The sequence below is a fragment of the Medicago truncatula genome, chromosome 2 (genome assembly GCF_003473485.1).
Source record: "Medicago truncatula cultivar Jemalong A17 chromosome 2, MtrunA17r5.0-ANR, whole genome shotgun sequence".
Taxonomy (NCBI): Eukaryota; Viridiplantae; Streptophyta; class Magnoliopsida; order Fabales; family Fabaceae; genus Medicago; species Medicago truncatula.
Window position 1 is genome coordinate 10,933,928 of NC_053043.1, and position 24,098 is coordinate 10,958,025.

General features: G+C 34.8%; 2 protein-coding genes and 1 pseudogene across 2 annotated transcripts in view; 1 reads left to right on the plus strand and 2 right to left on the minus strand.

The window, feature by feature from the left end:
- Window positions 1-12,941, minus strand: part of LOC11412926 (elongation factor G, mitochondrial) — a 33,772-nt gene extending 20,831 nt beyond the window's left edge. Inside the window, exons 1-2 of the mRNA XM_024777470.2 lie at window positions 12,863-12,941; window positions 12,338-12,439 (exon numbers count right to left, since the gene is read on the minus strand). The gene's annotated coding sequence lies outside the window, so the exon portion shown is untranslated. The remainder of the gene's footprint in view (window positions 1-12,337; window positions 12,440-12,862) is intronic.
- A 2,779-nt stretch (window positions 12,942-15,720) lies between these two features.
- LOC11426601 (polygalacturonase-like) lies at window positions 15,721-17,425 on the plus strand (annotated as a pseudogene).
- A 1,690-nt stretch (window positions 17,426-19,115) lies between these two features.
- Window positions 19,116-20,643, minus strand: LOC11416770 (xylulose 5-phosphate/phosphate translocator, chloroplastic). Its single transcript, XM_003594433.4, has one exon. It carries the CDS (start codon window positions 20,523-20,525, stop codon window positions 19,299-19,301), a length of 1,227 nt encoding a protein of 408 aa, XP_003594481.1. The 5' UTR covers window positions 20,526-20,643; the 3' UTR covers window positions 19,116-19,298.
- Window positions 20,644-24,098: the final 3,455 nt, after the last annotated feature.

Consider the following 24,098-nt stretch of genomic DNA (forward strand, 5'->3'; position numbering starts at 1 on the left):
AATACAATAACATTAATCAATGTAATTGAGAATCATAAATTAACAACATAATCATTCCATTATTAACTTTGCATAATTGCTAAACAGTTATCACGTAATCGTTTGTTCAATAATTAGGAATATCATAACATATCAAATAACACTTATCACGTAATTACATATTCACTCATTATCAACAAGGCATCTTAATCATGACAATGTGACAATGCTCTTAGACTCCTTATATGCATGTGGTACCAATCGTCATCATAAGTATTAATATACTTTAATCGTGCGGAGGACAAAGCTCCTATAAAACGTGCGGAGGACAAAGCTCCTAATTTTCGTGGTGAGGACTAAGCTCAATGATATGTTATGCATGGACACTTATGAACAGAACACGTAATCATCGTAATCAACATGCATCCAATAATTTGGAGCTAAACATTATCATATACATATGCACTTAGTTAAATAACAGAAGCAGCATAAACAAGTCACACAGCAAGATGATATCATTATATCAATAGCACATAAATTGCATTATTATCAAACCTTCATATCTTGCATGAATATACAATACATTAGTTCATACTCAATTAATATCAATATAGTCTTAAGCAACTCTACAGGCTGCAGTAAACATCATCACTAGGTCTCAATGCCAATTAGGGGTTCACTCTTGATCAACACATGCGACACAGATCGCGCAAACACTCAAGCAACTACCTTCTGGTTGTACTCGCGAGGCGAGAGTACTTACTCGCCATGGCGAGTAACACTAATCTCCCAAACTGATGTTGTTCTGGGTTCAATCCTGTCCTAAAATCATTCCTAATCATCTCTAGGTATGTTTAGGCACTTAAAGGCACTCAAGGTCCAACTAAAAAGTCAAAAATACAAAATATGACATGCACTCTGCCTAAGCTCGCGAGGCGAGGAAAGGTTGCTCGCCATGGCGAGTTGCACCAGACAACTCGCGAGGCGAAGGGGAAAGGCTCGCGTGGCGAGCGATGAATCTTCATCACTCGCGAGGCGAGGATCATAGCTCGCCGTGGCGAGCGATGAATGTCGCTACGGCCAGGCTTCCTAAAATCACAAAAATCCGACGTTTCACATGGTTCTAAGCTTGGTTTTGATTCCAGAATTCATCCTAAACATATTCTAAGGTTACAGGACAATTCTTACATCAATCTAAACAAGTTTTACCGTTTATTCTCAATTTTTAGGGTTTTGACCTAATTCCAAAACTTCTCTAAATCAATCCTAACTATGTCAACTAATCATCAGAATTACAGAGGTTAATGCTACTGAGTTATTAGTCCCACCCTTACCTGGTTATGAAGAAAATCGCAGCCCTCTTGGTCTCTTGCTCCTCTCAAAGCTTTTTCTCCCTTTTCCAAAAGTTTTCACGTACAATCCGTTTTTCTAACAATTAGGTCTTCTCTATTTATATCTCTTCCTAATTACTTATCTTATCTCAATTTCTCCCCCAAAACTATCTAAAATATCAAAACAACCCTCAACTAAATATTTTATATTATTTTCAAATCTTTATTTTATTTAACAATAAAATAAATCTCATATCATAATCAAATCCTCCAAAACTCATAATTTATCACGTCCTCAATCATATCATCAAAACATATCAAAATCATGCATATATTATATAATTATAATATAATTGCCTAAACTCGATTAAATAACGATTAAACGAAAGTGGGCGTTACAACTCTCCCCCACTTAAAAGATTTTCGTCCTCGAAAATTTACCTCAAGCAAACAACTCTGGATAAGACTCCAGCATCTTACTCTCAAGCTCCCACGTCAAGCTTTCACCAGTCGCTCCCGACCAAACGATTCTCACGAGAGGTATCTCCTTGCCTCTCAACGTCTTCACTTTGCGATCATCAATCCTCAACGGTAAAGTCTCTACCGTAAGGTTGTCTCTAATTTGCACATCGTCGCTTTGGATTACATGAGATGGATCCGGAACATACTTTCGAAGTTGCGACACATGGAAAACGTTGTGCAAATTCGAAAGATGCGGCGGTAAACCCACTCGGTAAGCCACTGTTCCAACTCTTTCCAATATCTGATACGGACCAATGAACTTCGGGGTCAACTTCTTTGACTTCAAAGCACGTCCTACACCAGTCATAGGAGTGACTCTCAAAAACACGTGGTCTCCTTCCTGAAATTCAAGATCTTTCCTACGCTTATCATGATAGCTCTTTTGTCGACTCTGCGACACCTTCATTTTCTCTTGGATCATCTGAACTTTCTCAGTAGTTTGCTGAACAATCTCTGGTCCTAAGACCACCCTTTCTCCTGATTCAAACCAACACAACGGAGTTCTGCATCTCCGACCGTACAAAGCCTCGAACGGTGCCATTCCAATACTAGAATGATAACTATTGTTATAAGTGAACTCGATCAACGGGAGATGACTATCCCAAGTTCCTCCTTGCTCAAGAACACAAATTCTCAACAAATCCTCTAGCGACTGAATTGTCCTCTCCGACTGACCATCTGTCTGTGGATGATACGCCGAACTCAATCTCAACTTCGAACCCAAAGCCTCTTGCAAACTTTTCCAAAATCTAGAAGTAAATCTTGGATCTCTATCTGATACAATGCTCGAAGGAACACCATGCAGCTTCACAATCTCTTTGATGTAAATCTCTGCCAACTGGGCAACAGGGAAACTAATATTAATAGGTAGAAAATGAGCTGACTTCGTCAACCTATCAACAATAACCCAAATCGCGTCGCTCCCTCTCGGAGTACTCGGCAAACTCGTCACAAAATCCATCGATATACTATCCCATTTCCATTCTGGCACGTCTAAAGGTACCATCATCCCAGCAGGTTTCTGATGCTCAACTTTCGACTTCTGACAAACTAAACAGGAATACACAAACTGTGCCACATCTCGTTTCAAACCAGACCACCAGAAAATCTTCTTTAGATCATGATACATCTTCGTAGCTCCCGGATGAATACTCAAGCTACTCCTATGACTCTCTTCAAGAATCATCTTCTTAATCTCTTCATCGTCTGGGATACAAATTCTTCCTCGGAATCTCAACACACCTTGATCATCGATTTTAAAATCACTGTCTTCAGTCTGATCTCTAGCAACCAACAAGTCTACAAACTTTACATCAACTTTCTGTGCTTCCTTGATACTTTTCAGAAATTCACTATCAATCTTCAGCATACCCAGTTTCACTCTCTGAGGTGACCATTCGCAAACCAAACTCATATCTCTAAACTGTTCAAGCAATTCGAACTCTCTGACCATCATGGCGGACATATGCAATGTCTTCCTACTCAAGGCATCTGCAACAACATTAGCTTTACCTGGATGGTAATTCAGACCAAAGTCATAATCCTTCAACAATTCGAGCCATCTTCGCTGCCTCATATTCAATTCCTTCTGATCGAACAAATACTTCAAACTCTTGTGATCACTAAACACTTCAAATCTCGAACCATACAAGTAATGTCTCCATATCTTCAATACAAAGACTACGGCCGCCAACTCGAGATCATGCGTAGGATAATTCTTCTCATGAACTCTCAACTGTCTTGAAGCATAAGCTACCACTTTACCTTCTTGCATAAGCACACCTCCTAAACCCAACTTGGACGCATCACAATATACCACAAAAGGTTCATCCGACTTCGGCAAAATTAACACTGGAGCAGTCGTCAAACGCTTCTTCAATTCACCGAAACTTTTCTCACACTGGACGTCCCACACAAAAGTTTTACCTTTACAAGTCAACTGCGTTAGCGGAAGAGCTAACTTAGAAAATCCTTCAATAAACCTTCTATAGTAACCAGCTAAACCCAAGAAGCTTCTAATTTCAGTAACGGACTTAGGAGTATCCCATTGCGATACAGCTTCGACTTTAGACGGATCCACAGCAATACCATCTCCGGAAATAACATGGCCTAGAAAACTCACTTCTTTCAACCAGAATTCACACTTAGACAATTTCGCATAAAGTTTCTTCTCTTTCAACACTTGTAAGACAATCTTCAGATGCTCAGCATGTTCTTCTTCAGTCTTGGAGTAGATCAAAATATCGTCGATAAACACAACCACAAACCGATCCAAAAATGCATGGAAGATGCGATTCATATACTCCATAAACACTCCAGGTGCATTGGTCACACCGAAAGGCATAACTTTATATTCATAGTGACCATAACGCGTTCTGAAAGCCGTCTTCTGCATATCTTCATCCTTTACTTTAATCTGGTGATAACCTGATCTCAAATCAATCTTGCTGAAAACTCGTGCTCCCACTAGCTGATCCATCAAATCATCAATTCTCGGAAGTGGATACCTGTTCTTGATAGTTACCTTGTTCAACTGTCGATAATCAATACACAACCGCATACTACCATCTTTCTTCTTTACTAGCAAAACCGGCGCTCCCCAAGGTGAAACACTTGGTCTAACAAACTTCTTCTCAAGCAAGTCTTCCAACTGTTTCTTCAACTCAGATAACTCAGAAGCAGACATACGATAAGGTGCCATCGAGACCGGCTTCGTTCCAGGAACAAGATCAATAGAAAACTCAACTTCTCTCTCTGGAGGCACATCAGGAATCTCATCTGGAAAAACTTCAGGAAATTCACACACCACCGGTAGCTTATCAATCACTGCTTGATTCTCAGTAGATAAAGTAGCCATTAACGAAAACATCAAGATACCATCGCGTTCCAGTTGCTTCAGCTGCTTAGTAGATAAAAACTCCGCACCACTTTCCTCTTCGACGGAAGAGAAATGCACTGACTTGCTAAAACAATTAATAAGAACGTGGTTGTACTCTAACCAGTTCATACCCAGAATCACATCCATACCGCTCAAAGGTAGACAAACTAAATCCATTTCGAAATCACGACCAAACATAGACAAACGACATTTCAAACATACGAGAGAAGTAGTCACCGAACCCTTAGCCGGAGTTTCGACAACCATCTCTCCATTCATATCAGACAAATCAAGACCCAAAGCAGAAACACAATCGAAAGCAATAAAACAATGCGTAGCACCAGTATCAATAATAGCAACTAAAGGAGTATTATTAATATAGCAAGTACCTCTGATCAAACGATCCTCATTCTCTGTCTGAGTCCCAGTCAAAGCAAAGACCCTACCAGTAGTCGGCGCCCTCTTAGGCTGGGTACACTATGAACTAATGTGACCCTCTCCGTTGCAATTAAAGCAAACAATGTCTGTGCGATTGCAATCAGCTACAACATGACCTTTCTTGCCACACCGGACACACTTCTTGATTTCCTCAGGGCAGACGTTGCTTTTGTGGCCTTTCTCACCACAATTGAAACACACAAGCTCTGCAGCATCCTTCTTCTTAGGCCGCCTAACATCGACCATCTTCTGTTTCCCTTTATCAGCAGGGGCACTGTACGGCTTAGGACGACTCTGTTGTCCCTTACCCTTCCTCTCATTCACTACCTTGTAGTGAGCCTTGGTATCCTCTTCGTAGATCCTGCAGCTATTAACCAAATCCTGAAAAACTCTCAGCTGTTGGTATCCAATCGCCCTCTTAATGTCGGGCCTCAAACCGTTCTCGAACTTGATACATCTCGAGAACTCAGCATTCTCAGCAGTATAGTGCGGATAGAACTTAGACAGCTCCACGAACTTGGCAGCATACTCTGTCACGGACATATTTCCTTGCTTCAGCTCAAGGAATTCGATCTCTTTCTTCCCTCGAACATCTTCCGGAAAGTATCTTCTCAGGAACTCCCTCCTGAAAACAGCCCAAGTCACAACAGCTCCCTCCTGCCCAAGGGTAGGCAGAAGAGCAACCCACCAGTCATCAGCTTCCTCGGCCAGCTGATGAGTACCAAATCGCACTTTCTGATCCTCCGTGCACTGCATAACCCGGTAAATCCTCTCAATCTCCTTAAGCCACGTCTGGGCTCCATCAGGGTCATAACGTCCTTTGAAAGTCGGAGGGTTCTTCTTCATGAACGTCTCCAACATCCTAGCTTCAGCATTTGCACCAGCATTCACGTTAGGTTGTTGTCCCACAGCTTGGGCAACAGCTTGTAGAGCAGCAGCTAACGCAGCATCATTCCTTCCAGCCATTTCTGATATTCTACAAAAGTAGCAACAACAACATAAGATAGTAATATAAATATTACTAAGACTCGACACGACTCTCTAATTGACCGGACGGACCGACCTGCTCTGATACCAATTGTAACACCCCGTTTTCCCAATATACAAATTTCATAAACAATTATCAGAGTAAAAACCATAAACGGGATATCACATAGAAACGTAATCCATAAACAGTCAAATAATTATTTAACCTTCACAATATCTTTAACATAGCAGCGGAATATTTAATTCAAAATCATAAATCAGTTTGGCACGTAGGCCCATCAAAAATAGTTCATAATCCATAACATAATAAAAATAACATATTATCCACGTAAGAGAATGAAGCATGTTATAGCATATAACCCCATCCCGTTACGTATCAGAGCGACCTAGACGACACAGTGAAGGCAAGGCCACTCACGACGGCAACTGCACACTAAGCACGATCACCTGCAAGTTACCCATACGAAGGGCAACATTTTCAAGCAGAAGGGGTGAGATTTCATAATACAATAACATTAATCAATGTAATTGAGAATCATAAATTAACAACATAATCATTCCATTATTAACTTTGCATAATTGCTAAACAGTTATCACGTAATCGTTTGTTCAATAATTAGGAATATCATAACATATCAAATAACACTTATCACGTAATTACATATTCACTCATTATCAACAAGGCATCTTAATCATGACAATGTGACAATGCTCTTAGACTCCTTATATGCATGTGGTACCAATCGTCATCATAAGTATTAATATACTTTAATCGTGCGGAGGACAAAGCTCCTATAAAACGTGCGGAGGACAAAGCTCCTAATTTTCGTGGTGAGGACTAAGCTCAATGATATGCTATGCATGGACACTTATGAACAGAACACGTAATCATCGTAATCAACATGCATCCAATAATTTGGAGCTAAACATTATCATATACATATGCACTTAGTTAAATAACAGAAGCAGCATAAACAAGTCACACAGCAAGATGATATCATTATATCAATAGCACATAAATTGCATTATTATCAAACCTTCATATCTTGCATGAATATACAATACATTAGTTCATACTCAATTAATATCAATATAGTCTTAAGCAACTCTACAGGCTGCAGTAAACATCATCACTAGGTCTCAATGCCAATTAGGGGTTCACTCTTGATCAACACATGCGACACAGATCGCGCAAACACTCAAGCAACTACCTTCTGGTTGTACTCGCGAGGCGAGAGTACTTACTCGCCATGGCGAGTAACACTAATCTCCCAAACTGATGTTGTTCTGGGTTCAATCCTGTCCTAAAATCATTCCTAATCATCTCTAGGTATGTTTAGGCACTTAAAGGCACTCAAGGTCCAACTAAAAAGTCAAAAATACAAAATATGACATGCACTCTGCCTAAGCTCGCGAGGCGAGGAAAGGTTGCTCGCCATGGCGAGTTGCACCAGACAACTCGCGAGGCGAAGGGGAAAGGCTCGCGTGGCGAGCGATGAATCTTCATCACTCGCGAGGCGAGGATCATAGCTCGCCGTGGCGAGCGATGAATGTCGCTACGGCCAGGCTTCCTAAAATCACAAAAATCCGACGTTTCACATGGTTCTAAGCTTGGTTTTGATTCCAGAATTCATCCTAAACATATTCTAAGGTTACAGGACAATTCTTACATCAATCTAAACAAGTTTTACCGTTTATTCTCAATTTTTAGGGTTTTGACCTAATTCCAAAACTTCTCTAAATCAATCCTAACTATGTCAACTAATCATCAGAATTACAGAGGTTAATGCTACTGAGTTATTAGTCCCACCCTTACCTGGTTATGAAGAAAATCGCAGCCCTCTTGGTCTCTTGCTCCTCTCAAAGCTTTTTCTCCCTTTTCCAAAAGTTTTCACGTACAATCCGTTTTTCTAACAATTAGGTCTTCTCTATTTATATCTCTTCCTAATTACTTATCTTATCTCAATTTCTCCCCCAAAACTATCTAAAATATCAAAACAACCCTCAACTAAATATTTTATATTATTTTCAAATCTTTATTTTATTTAACAATAAAATAAATCTCATATCATAATCAAATCCTCCAAAACTCATAATTTATCACGTCCTCAATCATATCATCAAAACATATCAAAATCATGCATATATTATATAATTATAATATAATTGCCTAAACTCGATTAAATAACGATTAAACGAAAGTGGGCGTTACATTAACTGTCACGTGGCACTGACACATGGTCAGAAAAGTCATGCCACGTCATAGGGGGTAATTGACTATATTTTTATTTTATTTTTTTTTAAATCTGATTTTTTTTTTAATGGGGATATTTGCTACATAAATTTTAAATTTGAACGTGATTTGCATATAAGTTTTACATTTGCAAAGGATGTTTGCATATAAGTTATAAATTTGAGGGGATATTTGCTACATAAATTTTAAATTTGAGGGTGGTATTTGCACATAAATGTTTAATTTCATGGGGGTATGGGTAGCACAAATGTTAATTATGAAAAGAAAAAAAAAATCAGATTTTTAAAAAAAAAAATCAGATTTTTTTCAAAAAAAAAAGAAAATATAGTCAATTATCCCCTATGATGTGGCATGACTTTTCTGACCATGTGTCAGTGTCACGTGGCAGTTAACGGCCACATCAGCATGTTGGATGGAGGAAATTAACGGAGGGGGGTAATTGACAGACGCTTGACAATTTCAGGGGGGTTTTTGACATTTTGCAAAATTCAGGGGGTTTTTGACGAAAGTTACAATTTCAGGGGGTAATTGACTATTTACTCATTTCAGATACACACAGTTTAATTTAATTACACCTCCCTTAATTTAATTTAGGCTTAATTGCACTTTTGGACCCCTATCTTTTCAAAAGTTGCGGTTATGGTCCCCTAACTAATTTAAATACAAAACAGCCCCCTATGTTTTGATTTAGAAGGCCACATGGCACCTCACTAATGGACTGGGGGTTCAAAACTGCCAAAAAATCAAAACATAGAGCGCTGTTTTATATTTAAATTAGTTAGGGGATCATAACCGCAACTTTTAGAAAGATAGGGGTCCAAAAGTGCAATTAAGCCTTTAATTTAGGACGAGTTTGCCATTTTTTTTTTTCCTTCACAAACTAGTTACAATCCCGTGCTTCGCACGAGTTGAATAACATATTTTTTTAAAATTTAGTTTCGAAGGAGAAATCTTATAAATTACAGAAAATTGTTGTCCTTTATAAATGTGAAAATCAAAGTTGCGTAAACCAAAATTTTGCAACACAGAACCTAAAACACTACATAAAAAATAACATAACAACTATTATAATATCTTATTCCTTAAAGTTAACCCAAACACAAATTTTTGCTCAAGATTTAACCTAACTTCTTTGCTTAATTTTATTGTATTAAGCCTATTTAATTTAATCAAAATGTTAACGTTAATTGTTAGGGAGATCAAAATAAACAAATCGTTTCTAATTTTTCTCCTTAATTTTACTAAACAAATTATATTAACCCTAGATTTAATTTATGCAAAATGTCATCTCTTATTTATAAACGTTAACCCGTGACGCAATATTAACCCTAAATTTAACCTAATTTTTTCGTGTGACTTTACTATATTAACCTTAGATTTAATTTATGCAAAATATCATCTCTTATCTCTTACTTTTAAATGTTAACCCGTGACGCAATATTAACCCTAGATTTAACCTAATTTTTTTCGTGTAACTTTACTATATTAACCCTAGATTTAATTTATGCAAAATGTCATATCTTATTTCTAAATGTTAACCCGAGATGCAATATTAACCCTATATTTAACCTATTTTTTCGCGTGACTTTACTATATTAACCCTAGATTTAATTTATGCAAAATGTCATCTCTATTTTTAACCTAATTTTTCCCTCCACACTTTTGCAATTAATGTTTATCTAAAGTAAAATAAAAGTATGTTCCCAATTATATGCTGTTTTTTTGGAAAGGAATAACTGTTAACCCGTCTATCTATACTTAACTTAATCTCTTACTTATAAATGTTAACTCGTCTTGCTATACTTAAGCTATTTTATTTTATTTCTTAAAGTTAATCCGGACGCAAAATTTTGCCCTAGAATTCACCTAACTTCTTTGCTTAATTTTACTGTATTAACCCTATTTAATTTAATCAAAATGTTAACGTTAATTGTTAGGGAAATCAAAATAAACAAATCGCTTCTAATTTTTCTCCTTAATTTTACTAAACAAATTATATTAACCCTAGATTTAATTTATGCAAAATGTCATCTCTTATTTATAAACGTTAACCCGTGACGCAATATTAAACCCTAGATTTAACCTAATTTTTTCGTGTGACTTTACTATATTAACCTTAGATTTAATTTATGCAAAATGTCATCTCTTATTTCTAAATGTTAACCCGTGACGCAATATTAGCCCTATATTTAACCTAATTTTTTCGTGTGACTTTACTATATTAACCCTAGATTTAATTTATGCAAAATGTCATCTCTTATTTGTAAATGTTAATCGGTGATGCAATATTAACCCTATATTTAACCTATTTGTTCTAAAAGTATTTTTTTTAGTAAGTACTTAATTGATATTGTGTTTGACCTAACTTCTCCTTAAAAATGTAGAGAAGTTTAAAAAATGTCGGGTCAAACGATACTTTAATCTCCCACAACGGCAATGTAGAAACAACTGAATTTGGGATAAAAAGTTGAAAAAGTTAAAAATATAAAAATTGGAAAGTAATTAAAAGTTATTAAAAATATAAAAATTAGAAAATAATTAAAAAAATTGGTTAGGGGCAAAAATGGAAATTCATAAGCAATTGTTAAAAAAAAAAAAACTCAACCAATAAGTAGATTACCAAATTGCCCCTTAGGGGCAAAATGGTAAATTCAAGGGACATTTCTTTTCTTATTAGTATATAGATAAAACCCACGAATACAAGACGAGCTGCTCGTGGGTTTTTCGTCATTTCGTTTTTTGTTCACATTAAATAATAGAAGATACAATTGGGGAAAATTGAGTTAATTCTATAGTAAAAAATGTAAATGACAGTTCATTTTAAAATAAATAAAACAATAAAATAAGGTGGTTTGGCTTAATATGCAAGGGTGCATGCTCTTCCTTCATTTTTACTAATATGTTTGTAGCTTTCAAAATATGATGCTAGAAATATAATGGAATTGGTTCAACCAATCTTGTTCTTATAGCTCGATAAAACCCACGATCACGTTTTACATGCGGTAAGGTTACACCATTTATTGAACAATGTAAATGACTTTCGTTTTGAAAGAAATAAAACAATAAAATGGAGAGATGTGGCTTAATATGCAGGGGTGTATGCTCTTCCTTCAAAAACATTGCTCTTAACATTTTTATTAATATGTTTGCAGCATCGTGATTGGTTCAAGAAAGCAGAAGCGAGAGGAGCTATACCAAAGATATGTAACAAATCCTAAACATGTACGTTTAATTTTTCTATTATCCATTAAAAAAAAGTAGTATTAAAACTTCTTTTATATTTCTTTGATTACATGCTGTGTCTACTCCACTTTACATATTAAAACTTCTTTTACCCCCTCCGTCCCAAATTGTATGTCACTTTAGAAAAAATATTTATCCTAAATTGTATGTCGCTTTACAATACCAATGAAAAATTAATGTTACTTTTCCTATTATATCCTTAACTATTTATTACTCTCTCTTCTTTTAATTCCTTCATTTATCTTTCCCATATCATTTATTGAGGACAATTTTGTAAAACAACTCATAATATCTCTTTCCCACACAATATTAATTACATTTCTTAATATGTGTGAAATGTCCAAAACGTCATACAATTTGGGACGGAGGAGTACTATAGAAACAAGTCACGACATAGCAGAGAGGGGTTAGGATCCTCTTCATTTATGTGTTTCTCCATTTCTTCAATTTGGAGAGATAAAACACATAAAATTTAAAAAAAAAAATGAAATATAATTAATGATGGTGGGATTCATTTAATGATAGGATCCACCAGCAGAGAGTCACCACTATAGACATGCGAAACTTGCTCCAGAAGCTAAAAAGTATGAAAAACACTTGCCGGGTCAGACAATAATTTTGTGCCCAAGTGATTTGTGGGTCAAGTTTGTCAGATCTTTACTTCCATCCTTTTCCCAATGATACAAAATAGGGAACATTATGCACCCCAGCAACGCTAGAAAGAGCAAGAATGGCACCGCAATCAAAGGCAGGCAAAGCAGTCTGAACCTCCTCAAGAGTGAAATCAGGTGAGTGAATTATGTTAATCTGCAAGGAAAAAATTTATATGATTATTATTTATAAAGAAAGTGAATGTAAGAAATAATATAAACAACATAAACTGAAGGCTTGACGATATATGTATATCAGTTTACTACCACCACCACCGCCAATAGTCACATAATTGAGAAGAATTCGGTATATATGGGGTATAGAGCTCCGGTACGCATCGGTTCGTAGTACTAGTAATACCTAATTAAGTATAGTAAGCTATCTTAATATTGCAAAAAGGTAGAAGGATTATAGTAGCGAACTGCAGCAAACTAGTGTACAGTTTCCAAAATATTTTTTTATGTTTAGTTTTTTTTCTTTCTTTCTTTCTTTCTTTTTTGTATCAATGTTATTTTGCAAGAGACGTCCTCTTTCTCAAAGGCTCAAAAAAGGTTTTCTTGCAAAATGTATTCGCCCCACCTGAAGTTTTTCTTTCTTTTATCTCCTACTCAACCTCTTCTTCGTCTTTCTTCAATCTTCACCCACTTGTCTCGGTTCAACTCGACGAATTACAGTGAAATTAGTGCAAACCAATTCACAAAAGTAACATGAACCACGCACTAACCAATTCGCGGCATGTCGAGAGAATTATGTGACTATACTTGAAAGACAATTAGAACAACTTACTAAACTAAGTCCTAAGAATGTAATAAGTATTGAAAAGGTGAAATTTGATGAGTATCTACCAAATAGTTTTGATAGTTTTTCCAGACGAAAGAATTGATAGCTGGGCGTCTCCCCTGTATATAGCAGATAGTATGTTTTATAAAACCGTAAAATTTAGCATAATATATCTCCTCTTCTCTACTTAAGTCATCCTGTAATCTATTGGCCTTGCTAGGAACGTCGTTAAGCCCCGATATCCATATGTTCCGCACCCGTTTCACTGACGACGACTCTGACGAAAACTGACGACGGAGGAGCTGCTGGAAACTTGAAGAGAGAAAGGAGGACCTTGAAAAACGACCCATGGTGGTGGCGGCGGCGGCGCCGCAAATCAGAATCAGGCCCAACCTAACTACCAATCCTTATAAATTCATGTTGAACTCAACTGTCTCTTCCTTAAAACATGTTTTTTTCCGTACAATTTCAGTTACATACAGTTTATCTCAATCTTCCGACCTCACTTTGGAAAAATTATTGTATGATTACACCTCCAAATAAATTATTTCTTCCTCCCTTAATTTAATTTACGAATTTTTTTTCCACATCATTTCCTTCTTTTTTTCAATTTGTATATGGATTTTTCAAGATTTAAATTATGATTTTATTTTGATGTGAGTTTTTAGTGTTTAAGTATATAATTCTTCAATCATTTTTTTAAGGATATAATTTTTCAATCATGTTTTTGAATGAATTTTAGACTTGATGTTTGATATGCAAACAAAAATTTTATCTAATTTTTAGATTTTTAGAATGAAATTTGATGTTTTCACCCCTCCAAAAAAATTTCATTTTGTTTTTTATATAATTTTTTTTATTTAACCCTTTAATATTATATACATATATAATAAGTTTTTTATTCGATCTTAATTATAAGCAAAACGTATAACCTCACATTTGTTAAAAAAATCAATTAATGCATCAAATCTTTTTTATCTCATAAAATGAGAAAGTCTTACATAGATATAAACATAAATAAAATTATTCTGAGCACCAAAACAACACGGGAATATTAGCAACATGGACGCTGCTTTTTCCGAGCACCAAAACAGCACGGGAATTGGCCTTTGTATTAGAGATGAGGAAGGTACTTTTATCTTAGCTAAAATTATTCCCGTTTATCTAATTTGCTCCGTTCATATGGGTGAAGCTCTAGCTCTTTTTTATGCCTTGGAATGGTTGAGCGATATGTTCTTCGATCATGTAGACTTTTGCTCCGACTCTAAGGTCACCGTGGATGCCTTTCATCAGAATCGGCTGGATGTTACAAAGACTAGTCATATCCTCTCAGTTTGCCGACAAATGTTCATCACACTTTTTACAAACTCTAAGGTCGAGTTTAGCAGGCGACAAACAAATGAAGTAGCTTACACTTTAGCGGGGGTTGCCACATTGTCAGCTAGTCCCATTACCTATTATATGTACCTCGTTGTATTGAACAAGTTATTATTAATGAAATGCTATAAGCATCTTTCTTTCAAAAAAATAAATAAAATTATTTGGGTACACACACATCAATAAATAAAATTAAATGATAAATAAATTAGTCACATCATTCAACATCGTTAAACCAATTTATCTTAGAAGAAAAAATAACATTTGTATAAGTGTGTCTAAACTTTTTATATTTGAATTTGTTCATAAACAATATATGCATTCTCAAAAATGTAACTTAAAAATAAAACTTATATGAGGAGGACCAACTTATTCTAGCAATAACTCCAAGTAGGGTACTCCACTCAAAAACTAATTTTTTTTTTTTTTTTGAGAGAAACTCATTATAAACCTTATATTTTACCAATGCGACCGATAAATTGAAAATTCTTATTCAATATATCAAATCGACAAATTATTATAAAAATTCAACTCATGTTTTGTAGTCCCAAATCCCACCTGAGTTGAAGAATATCCACCTCTTTTTACTACTAAAAACACAATTTTTATATTTTGGAATAACTCATTTTGATTATTGTGTAACAAGGTAATTCTTCAATATATTAAAATTTCATGTCTTTGATTATACACAATTGTTAATTAAAATAGTGTTTACATTAAAATGTTTCGTTAATATTATCATATTAATCCATCAATAAACTTATTTATTTTTATATTAATTCATATAAATATTTATCTATGTCATGTCAGTCACTATATAACAAGAGCTAAAGTCAGCATTGAAATTTGAGAAACTATTTCAAGTTAGAGAGTATTTTTTTTAACTATCAAAGTGTATAAAGAAGAGCTATTTTGAAATTTCAATAAAAAACTATAAGCTACTCGTTATATTACCCCTTTATACGGAGTTCGTTATTTACTTTGTATTAATCTCACAGTTAATATTCACGTTTATTTGTTCAAGTGGAACCCCTCTTAATAAAACGGTTCTTCTTCACACACCCCTAAACCACTCAGATTCCCACTCTCCCACTCTAGGACAGGAAACGGTTCTTGAGAGTGAAAATTTGCTAAACGAAAACCAAACATAAACTTGTCATGTTGAAACGTAGAAAAACTAAATATATAGTCAAAATTAATAATATTATTTGGAAACGGAAGTTGAAGCTCTAGATAGAAATCCAAACTCTCACTTTTGCTATTTCGTTTCACTTTCCAAAATGACAAACCCAACAACAAAAACTACTCATTCTTCTCTTCTTTCTCTTAAAACATTTTACATTTTATTATTATACTCATTATTATTCAATTCAACCTTGGCCAAATCAACTACCTACAATGTGGTTGATTTTGGAGCCAAACCAAATGGTCAAACCGATTCCACAAAATCCTTCCTTGTTGCATGGAACAAAGCTTGTGCCTTCAACCATTTACGTGCCACATGGGAAATTTTTGCTTGGAAGGGTCACATTTAGAGGAGAATGTACCAACAAGGATATCTCTATAATCATTGATGGCACATTGGTTGCTCCTAGTGATTATCATGTCATAGGAGAAGCAAGTTATTGGTTAACGTTTGAGAATGTTAGTGGTGTTAAAATTCATGGTGGTGTACTTGATGGGAAAGGCACTTCCTTGTGGGATTGTAAGAACTCCGGGAAATCTTGCCCAATGGGAGCTGCGGTAAGTAGTTTTTTTATCGTTAGAAATGGAACTCAGTATCTCAGTAATCACAATTTTTTGTGCACTATTTTACATAAATTATGCTAACACGTGACAATTTTTTGTGTTTATGTGCAAGCAGACACTTGGAATTTCAACTCGGACAACATTATCATCACAGGCTTGACGTCTCTCAATAGTCAAATGTTCCATATAGTGATCCGTGAATGTCGAAATGTCAAAGTAGATGGAGTGAAGATCATTGCTCCAAAAAATAGTCCCAATACTGACGGCATTCATGTCCAATCATCCTCTGACATCACCATTCTCAAACCTAGAATACGAACAGGGGATGATTGCATCTCAATCGGTCCTAGCACTAGAAACTTGTGGATCGAACACGTTGAATGCGGACCTGGGCATGGAATAAGGTCATTATTTTAAATTTACTTCATCTAAAAAATTAACTTAATTGTTTTCTGAATCAATGATACAACTTTCCATGTTTGAATTAGGTCTGATAATACAGTCTATGACATTATACAGTACTAATTTATCTATTGTTACTACATACACTTACTTTTGTTGTAGCATTGGAAGCTTAGGATGGAAACTGAATGAACCAGGTGTTAAAAATGTGACAGTCAAATCAACTACATTCACTAAGACTCAAAATGGCTTTAGAATAAAATCATGGGGGAAGCCTAGCAATGGATTTGTAAGACATGTTCATTTTGTACATGCAACAATGATTGATGTCCAAAACCCCATTCTAATAGACCAACATTACTGCCCACTTTACAAAGGCTGCTCGAATGAGGTGAGCATTTCTTTTCCAAGAATAATTTTAGTTCAAGGGTCATTTGGACCTACGATAATGATAACCTTTGCTAATTATACTTTTTGACATTTGAAGGTGAATAATTGTTTGTTATGCTAAGCTTTATTTTTTGGTATTTTCTTTAACAGGCATCTGGAATCATGATTAGTGATGTTTTATACAAAGACATTCAAGGAACATCAGCAACAAAGGTTGCTGTGAGATTTGAGTGCAGTTCAAAGCAACCTTGCAGAAGAATAAAGCTAGAAGATTTGAAGCTCTCTTACAAAAACCAAGTCCCCAAAGCTTTATGCAACCACGTTGCAGGAACCGCATCTGGTATGGTTCAACCACAGAGTTGCTTGTAGGCGAAGTGTTATGAAAACGGTGAAGAAACTAGTTGCATCAACTATTAACTACACTGAGCAATGGAGAAAGGAAGCATTTGGTCGATATCCTCCAAAATCATAGGATAGGACAATATAAAAACCTTGAGTTTTGTAGCTTGTCTGGCAGTGAGTTACAACACAGTATAGACTTTGTACTTTCTTTAAAATGAAAACAATAGTCCTTTGCATGCATATTGATGGTTAATAGTTGCTTGAATAAGCACAAAGTCTCAATTCTAGCATACCTTTTCTATGTTTGGATGGTTCTGGTTGGCAATGTAAGTCCAAAGTAGTGACCACTAGTGGTGGTAAACATAGATAATGACATGGTTGTTGGTGTGTTCACATGGGAAAGGTTAATCCTTTCCCACCATGGGAAAGTTGGATTCAATGATTAGATTAAGTAAAGAACATATTCTTAACATGCTCTCTCAACACTAGATTTTTCTTCACACTATCTTCCAACAATTTAAAAATTTTGAAAATTAATTTTCAGAAATTAAAAAAATCGAAAAAAATTCAAATAATTTTTTTTAAAAATTCTGTAATTCATTTATTGAACTTTCCCATGTGATTCTTCACTTACTCAAAACTTTGATTTTTCTTTTGAGCTCTATGAATTGAATTGTTGAGCTGTGGAGAGAGAAAGAGTGAGTGAGAGAGATCTTATGTTCATCTGTGTAGAGGTTGAGTTGGGGCCACAGACAAAGATGACAGGTTCTGAGTGAGAGAGATTTGCTGAAGTGGTTCTCAAGGCACATCCATTCAATTCACTGGTATTTTTCAGTTTGGGCCACCTATATATACATCACAAACAGTATATACTTTAATATATACCATGCATTAATATTATGCCCTGAAATCCTTTTCCAGCATATCAAATACATGAAACGCTCTACTAAGCTTTAAACTCAAGAAAGCCACAAACCAAAGATGCAGTATGAAATATTTGACCAAATATCATAAAACACAAGCAAGTTGTAAATTTTACAACAGTGTGACTGAGCAGCACATAATAAAAGTGGAACTTTACTAGCACAGGAACTCTTTTGTTCAACAAGAAGCTTTCAGAATGTCGATTACGAATTCCATATACCAACTCAATTTACTTCTGATTAACAATAACAGCTTGGTTCCTTAAAGCTACCTTGATGATGGGATAGCCTTTTATCTTATATTTGCAAGAGGCTGATTTCGCTACTCGAAACTGTGACCATCTAATTACACACAAACAATCCAACTGTTGCGCTAAAAATCTATTTGATGGATAATTAATAATACTATGATATACTTCTTCAAAGAAAACATGATATGCAGTCACCCAGTGCAAAATTGGGATTCACAATTTGTAGTAGGAAAGATGCAAGAATAAGATGAACAAAATGAAAGTGGAAATAAACTTGGATGAGATAGAACATAAGATTCAGTCACTAGAAGTTCAACTAACAAGTGAATCTCCTATTAGCCTACTGAAGCACTAAGGAACAATGAGGTTAATCAAAATACTGCAGTCAGTTTTCTTTTATCTATCAACATAAGCACTTGTGAGACTGTTTAACAAAACTTATCATATGTGCATAAGCAGTTCTCAACTTATTTTCATAAGCTCTCTAGGATAGCTTATGAAAACAGCTTATAGATATGAAAATAATATGATAAGCATTTATGCTAAAAGCTACTAATTAGGTTGTTTATCCAAACAGGGCTTAACATAAATCAAGCAAAACAATTATTTGCATGAAAATAAACCAAATTAAAATAACTGCTTTGAAATATCAATAGAAAAATCACAACAATAGTTCAAAAGAAACAAGAATGGAAGATCTTGTTGAATGTCTAAATCTAACATGACTAAAAGTACTACTAAAATAATCAAACAGTAATCATCTTCAAAAATTTCCTCTCTTCTTACCCCCTTTCTACTTCTCTAACTACTCTTTTCCCCTTCAATTTTCTTTGCTTTCTTTGCAGCTGTAGCTTGTGAATACAGAAAAGTCCCGAGAATAGCAATGGCAGATCCAAGACCATTAAGAGGCCTAACCGGATTCCGGAACACCAAAATCGAAGACACAATCACTACCACTCTCTTCATTGTATTTCCAACAGAGAAAGTTAATGGACTAATTTCATCCAATGCTTGATAAGATGATTGATTATAAAGATGATAAAACAGACCAGAAACCAAAACCCAAATATAAAAAGTCGAAGGGGTTCCAATAGCTTCAAGCGCCTTATAATACCCTGGAATCCATTGAGAACCTTCCACAAAAATCGCTACCGGAAAAAGATACATAAATGAAAGTATAGTAATCCAACCATATAAGTTCAAACCATCAACTTCTTTGAAATTTTGTAAACTTTTTTTCGAATAAATGTTCCTCAACACAAAACCAACATTGCTAATCAGAGCACACCACAATCCTCCAACATTGAAAGATACCTCAGTAACAGCAGCTAAAGAACAACCAAGCACAATTGGTAAAATTGAAAGCCAAACCTGAATTGGATACCTATCACCAAGAACAGAAGAAAATATGACAGAAAAAACAGGTTCTGCTGATTTAATAACATGTGTGAAAGACACAGCAACCTTAGAGAACGAAACACAAGCTGAAATGTGACCTATAGTATGAAACAAAGCAGGTCCAAGTAGTGCAAAAATGAAAGGTTTTGAGATTTTTGGACATGGTTGAAGCTTTAAAGACCAAAGAACAAGCATCCAAATGGAACCAACAAAGAGCTGAAAAGAAGCAAGAAGCCATGGAAAAGAGAAAATATTCAACACTTTCTTGTTGTAAATGTTGAAAACAATGTTTTGAAAGTACCAAAACCCAAAAACAAGAGCAAGTTTTTTGAGATTCTTGGGTTTAGGATTAATGGGTTGTGAAATTTCACCTTCATCAGATACAGCTTTCAAAATTTGGTTTCTGGGTTTTGGTGAAAACTCAAAAGGGTGTGTGAGAAATCTGTTGAAAGATGATAACTTTGTGGTTGAATGATGGATCTGAGATATGGGTTTGAAGGAAAGTTTGGAGCTTTCATGGTGAAACCTGTTGAGAAGATTTGGTGATGCATTGATGGAAAAATGGTGATTTGGTTTCGTGAAAGTGACAGAGGAAGATGATGATGTTGGAAAAACATTGAAAGATAACATTTTTGTTTTAGTTTGTGGCTGTTCTTGATGAAGCCACAAAAAATTGAGATTTGAGACAATGGGGTTAGGGGGAAAATAGGTTTATTTCTGAAACACTGACGAGATAAAAACCTAGTACAACACAAGGTACATACAACTAGAGCAACTCCAATCCAACGGTTTTAATAATATTTAATTTAATTTCATTGCAAATTAAAATATAATTTAAGTATTGATAAAAAAAAAAAATTGGGTATAGATAAAAGAAAAAATTAAGCATTTTTAATTAATATTAATATGAATCTATATTACCTCAAAAAAAATTAATATGAACATATATATATATATATATATATATATAATTTTTTTTTTCTATACTTCTATATACCATATAAAGAAAATAGCCAATTTTAGGAGGATGTCAAGCTGACTTTTTTGTTATTCTAATTATTCTCTTAAACAATTTTTATTATAATAATGTTATATTGTTGATGTTATTAAAAAAGATAAGAATTTTTATTTTATTTGTGTTCTCGATCGGTCAAAGACCTAAGACCCAATTACTTGGGTAAATTGGGTCTAATAACATTTAGAGTCCAAATACCATATTTCGCATTTTACTCGCAACACACCCTTTCCCCGCGAGAGGGGGTGCACAGAGCAATAGAGAACAGTTCAAACGAACTGTAAAATCTCTTTCCCCACGTTCTCGCGAATCTCTCCCCGACTGTTACACTTCCCACGATTTCGTAATCGTCGGGCACACATGTGCCTTTCAACGGCTCTGCAAACACCCACCTCTATATAAAGGGGACTCCTCGCAGACCCCAAAGTCTGCATGTACACACACCCCCGCCATTTCAGTGCAAAAACTGACGCATTTCCACCACCAGCAACCCCCGCATTAAATAACACTGACTTGAGCATCGGAGTGTCTGCAAACACCCACCTCTACTGACTTGAGCATCGGAGTGTCTGCATGTACACACACCCCCGCCATTTCAGTGCATAAACTGACGCATTTCCACCACCAACAACCCCCACATTAAATAACACTGACATGATTCATGTCTAAGGACTATCATGATTCACCATTTATGAACAAACATAAATCTTTATGTGAATTATTTAATAATGATAATGATTTAGTTTGAAGCTCATGTTAATAACTCGGATATAAATGCATTTTGAGAACATCATAATCATATATTTTCACAAATATAAAGAGATACGTATTCACAAAATGATGTAACTTATTTAACATTTAACATGATAATTAAGAAGGGATTTTAGACAAATAATGAGGAAATATTATGCAAGAAGTTATACATAAGAGAGACAACCTTTTGTTTAATTATGATAACACTAATTCATTTTAAATGCACCCTTAATATATCTTGTTAAAGCATAAGACAACATGCAACGACTTTGATTATCAAATATGACTTGTGTAGTTGCAGATGAATAAAATACCATCATGAAAGGAGTAGAATTGCAAACATTATTGCATTTATGTTTAACATCTAACATGTGCACATATTGGACATGTCAAAATTTGATGCATAAAATATTTAGATTTATGATAGTGCAAATAGATGTGTACCTTATGAGATGGCATCCCTCGGTTTGAGATTCAATGTCCAGAGCATGTTTCTCTTTCTCTGAAAAACTCTTTCTCATTTGGAGGAGAAGTTTAAGCATCAATAAGCATAACCTTCTGAAGTAGGTTGATCATCAATACTTTCTCTTCTTCAAGTCTTTCCATCTTTCTAATCTAAATATCTTTTAATAGATCCAGATGTTTCTGAAGTAGGTGGACAAATTGATGATGAGTGTTTGTTAGTCCATGTGTTGAACTTGCTCAGATGGGAGGAATCTTGAAGCTACATGAGCAGGATCTGCAGACATCTGGTTAACAGATGGAATGCTTTGTTCATGAGGAATGTTTTCTTGAACATTCTAAACTTGAGTTGTAGGAATTGTTCCATCATTTTTCATCTGAGAATCCTGAAAGACACTTGCATTGAAGTCCGAGCTGAGCTGAATTCCTCCACATTCAGATCAAAACCAACTTTATTTCCAGCTAGTTCATCTTCATCAGATTCCTTTATGACAGTGTTTTCACTAAGCATGTGTGTGGCTAGAATTTTAGCAACATTATGCATATCTTGATCTTCGGTAACTTTGTGAAATTCTTCAACTTCGTTAGCTTTTTAAGGTATTTCTCCATAAGCTTCTTCAACTTCATCAACCTTCTGAAGTTATTATGCATGAACTTTATCAATTTTTTAAGTTCCATCTTTAGTATCTGCATCAACTTTCTGAGTTTCTGGAGGATTTTTATCCATATGATCATCCATAAGCAAATTTTGAGGGATGTTGGGGTCATCTTCTTTTTCTTCTACTAGAAGACTTGAAAGGTTCCTAACTTTCTAATTTTTAGATTAACCTTCAATGTTAATCTCTTCTCTATCTTCGGTTTCATATGTTATTTCTTCTTTTCTTCTTTTTCATTTGAAACTTTGAAAGCTTCCTTTAACTTTAGTGGTTCAAATATCCTCATTGTTGTCAAATTCTTTTTGTCAAAGATTTGATAATCCCTCTCCTATAATTCACTTTTTCAGGGGTACCTTAAAATGCTTGAATGTAATTGTGAAAGCCACTTCATATGGAATATGAGAAGTCTTCTTTTTCTTCAATCATATGTTGCAGAACCATGTAGTTGAGATTGAAAGACAATTTGTTGAGAACATGATATATGATACATGATCAACATTAATGACATTCTCAAACACTTCCACTCATTGTAATTAGCGACTGAATGCGGAGATTGTTTAGAATCTTAGGTAGATACTTGATATTGATGAACTTGTATTTCTCCTTGTTAGATTGTATGTTTATATCATATAAATAATCAATGTAAAATTTTATATAAATCTAATATTATTTGATATATTTTTAATAATTACAAGTTTAAGGGAATTCTATAAAAATAAATTGTTTTAATTCAAAATCTTGGAAAGTCAAATTTGATCACTTTTACTTTTGATGATATAGTTCCCTAAGATCGAGAGGGTACAAGAATAAAAAATATTTGTTTGATATGAGTTATGATAAACCACTTAATTGTGTAATTTATATTAACATTTTGGATATAATTTATTACATTTAGTATTATTATTATTTAGATACTTAACTATTTTTATTTTATTTTGTAGAATATAAAAAATATATATATTATATAATAGAAGTGAAAAATCATCAAAGACATACTCTTTACTCTCTAGTATTACAATTACAAGAAAAGCTGGATTAATCAATGCTACAGGCCCACCAGTGTTGTACCCAAGAGGTTAGGGGCGGTGATCTCAATTAAAAGGAAAAGATAGACTTATTATCTTCCTCCAAACAAATACAAGTAGCTGCTGCACAATAGAAGAATGAGTTAGGTGAGAACAAAGAAAGAAAGAGAGGTAGCGCAAGAGACAAAACAAAGAGGAGGTTTACAAAAGACTTAGATGTGAAGGAAATTGGAAGAGGCGGTGATAGAAAGAAGTAAATCCTTAACGTTGAAGGAATTTTGGGGCGGTGAAT

Bases quoted from the DNA above. Each gene is read 5' to 3' on its own strand.
- LOC11416770 (XM_003594433.4), bottom strand. From the start codon at position 20,525: ATGTTATCTTTCAATGTTTTTCCAACATCATCATCTTCCTCTGTCACT.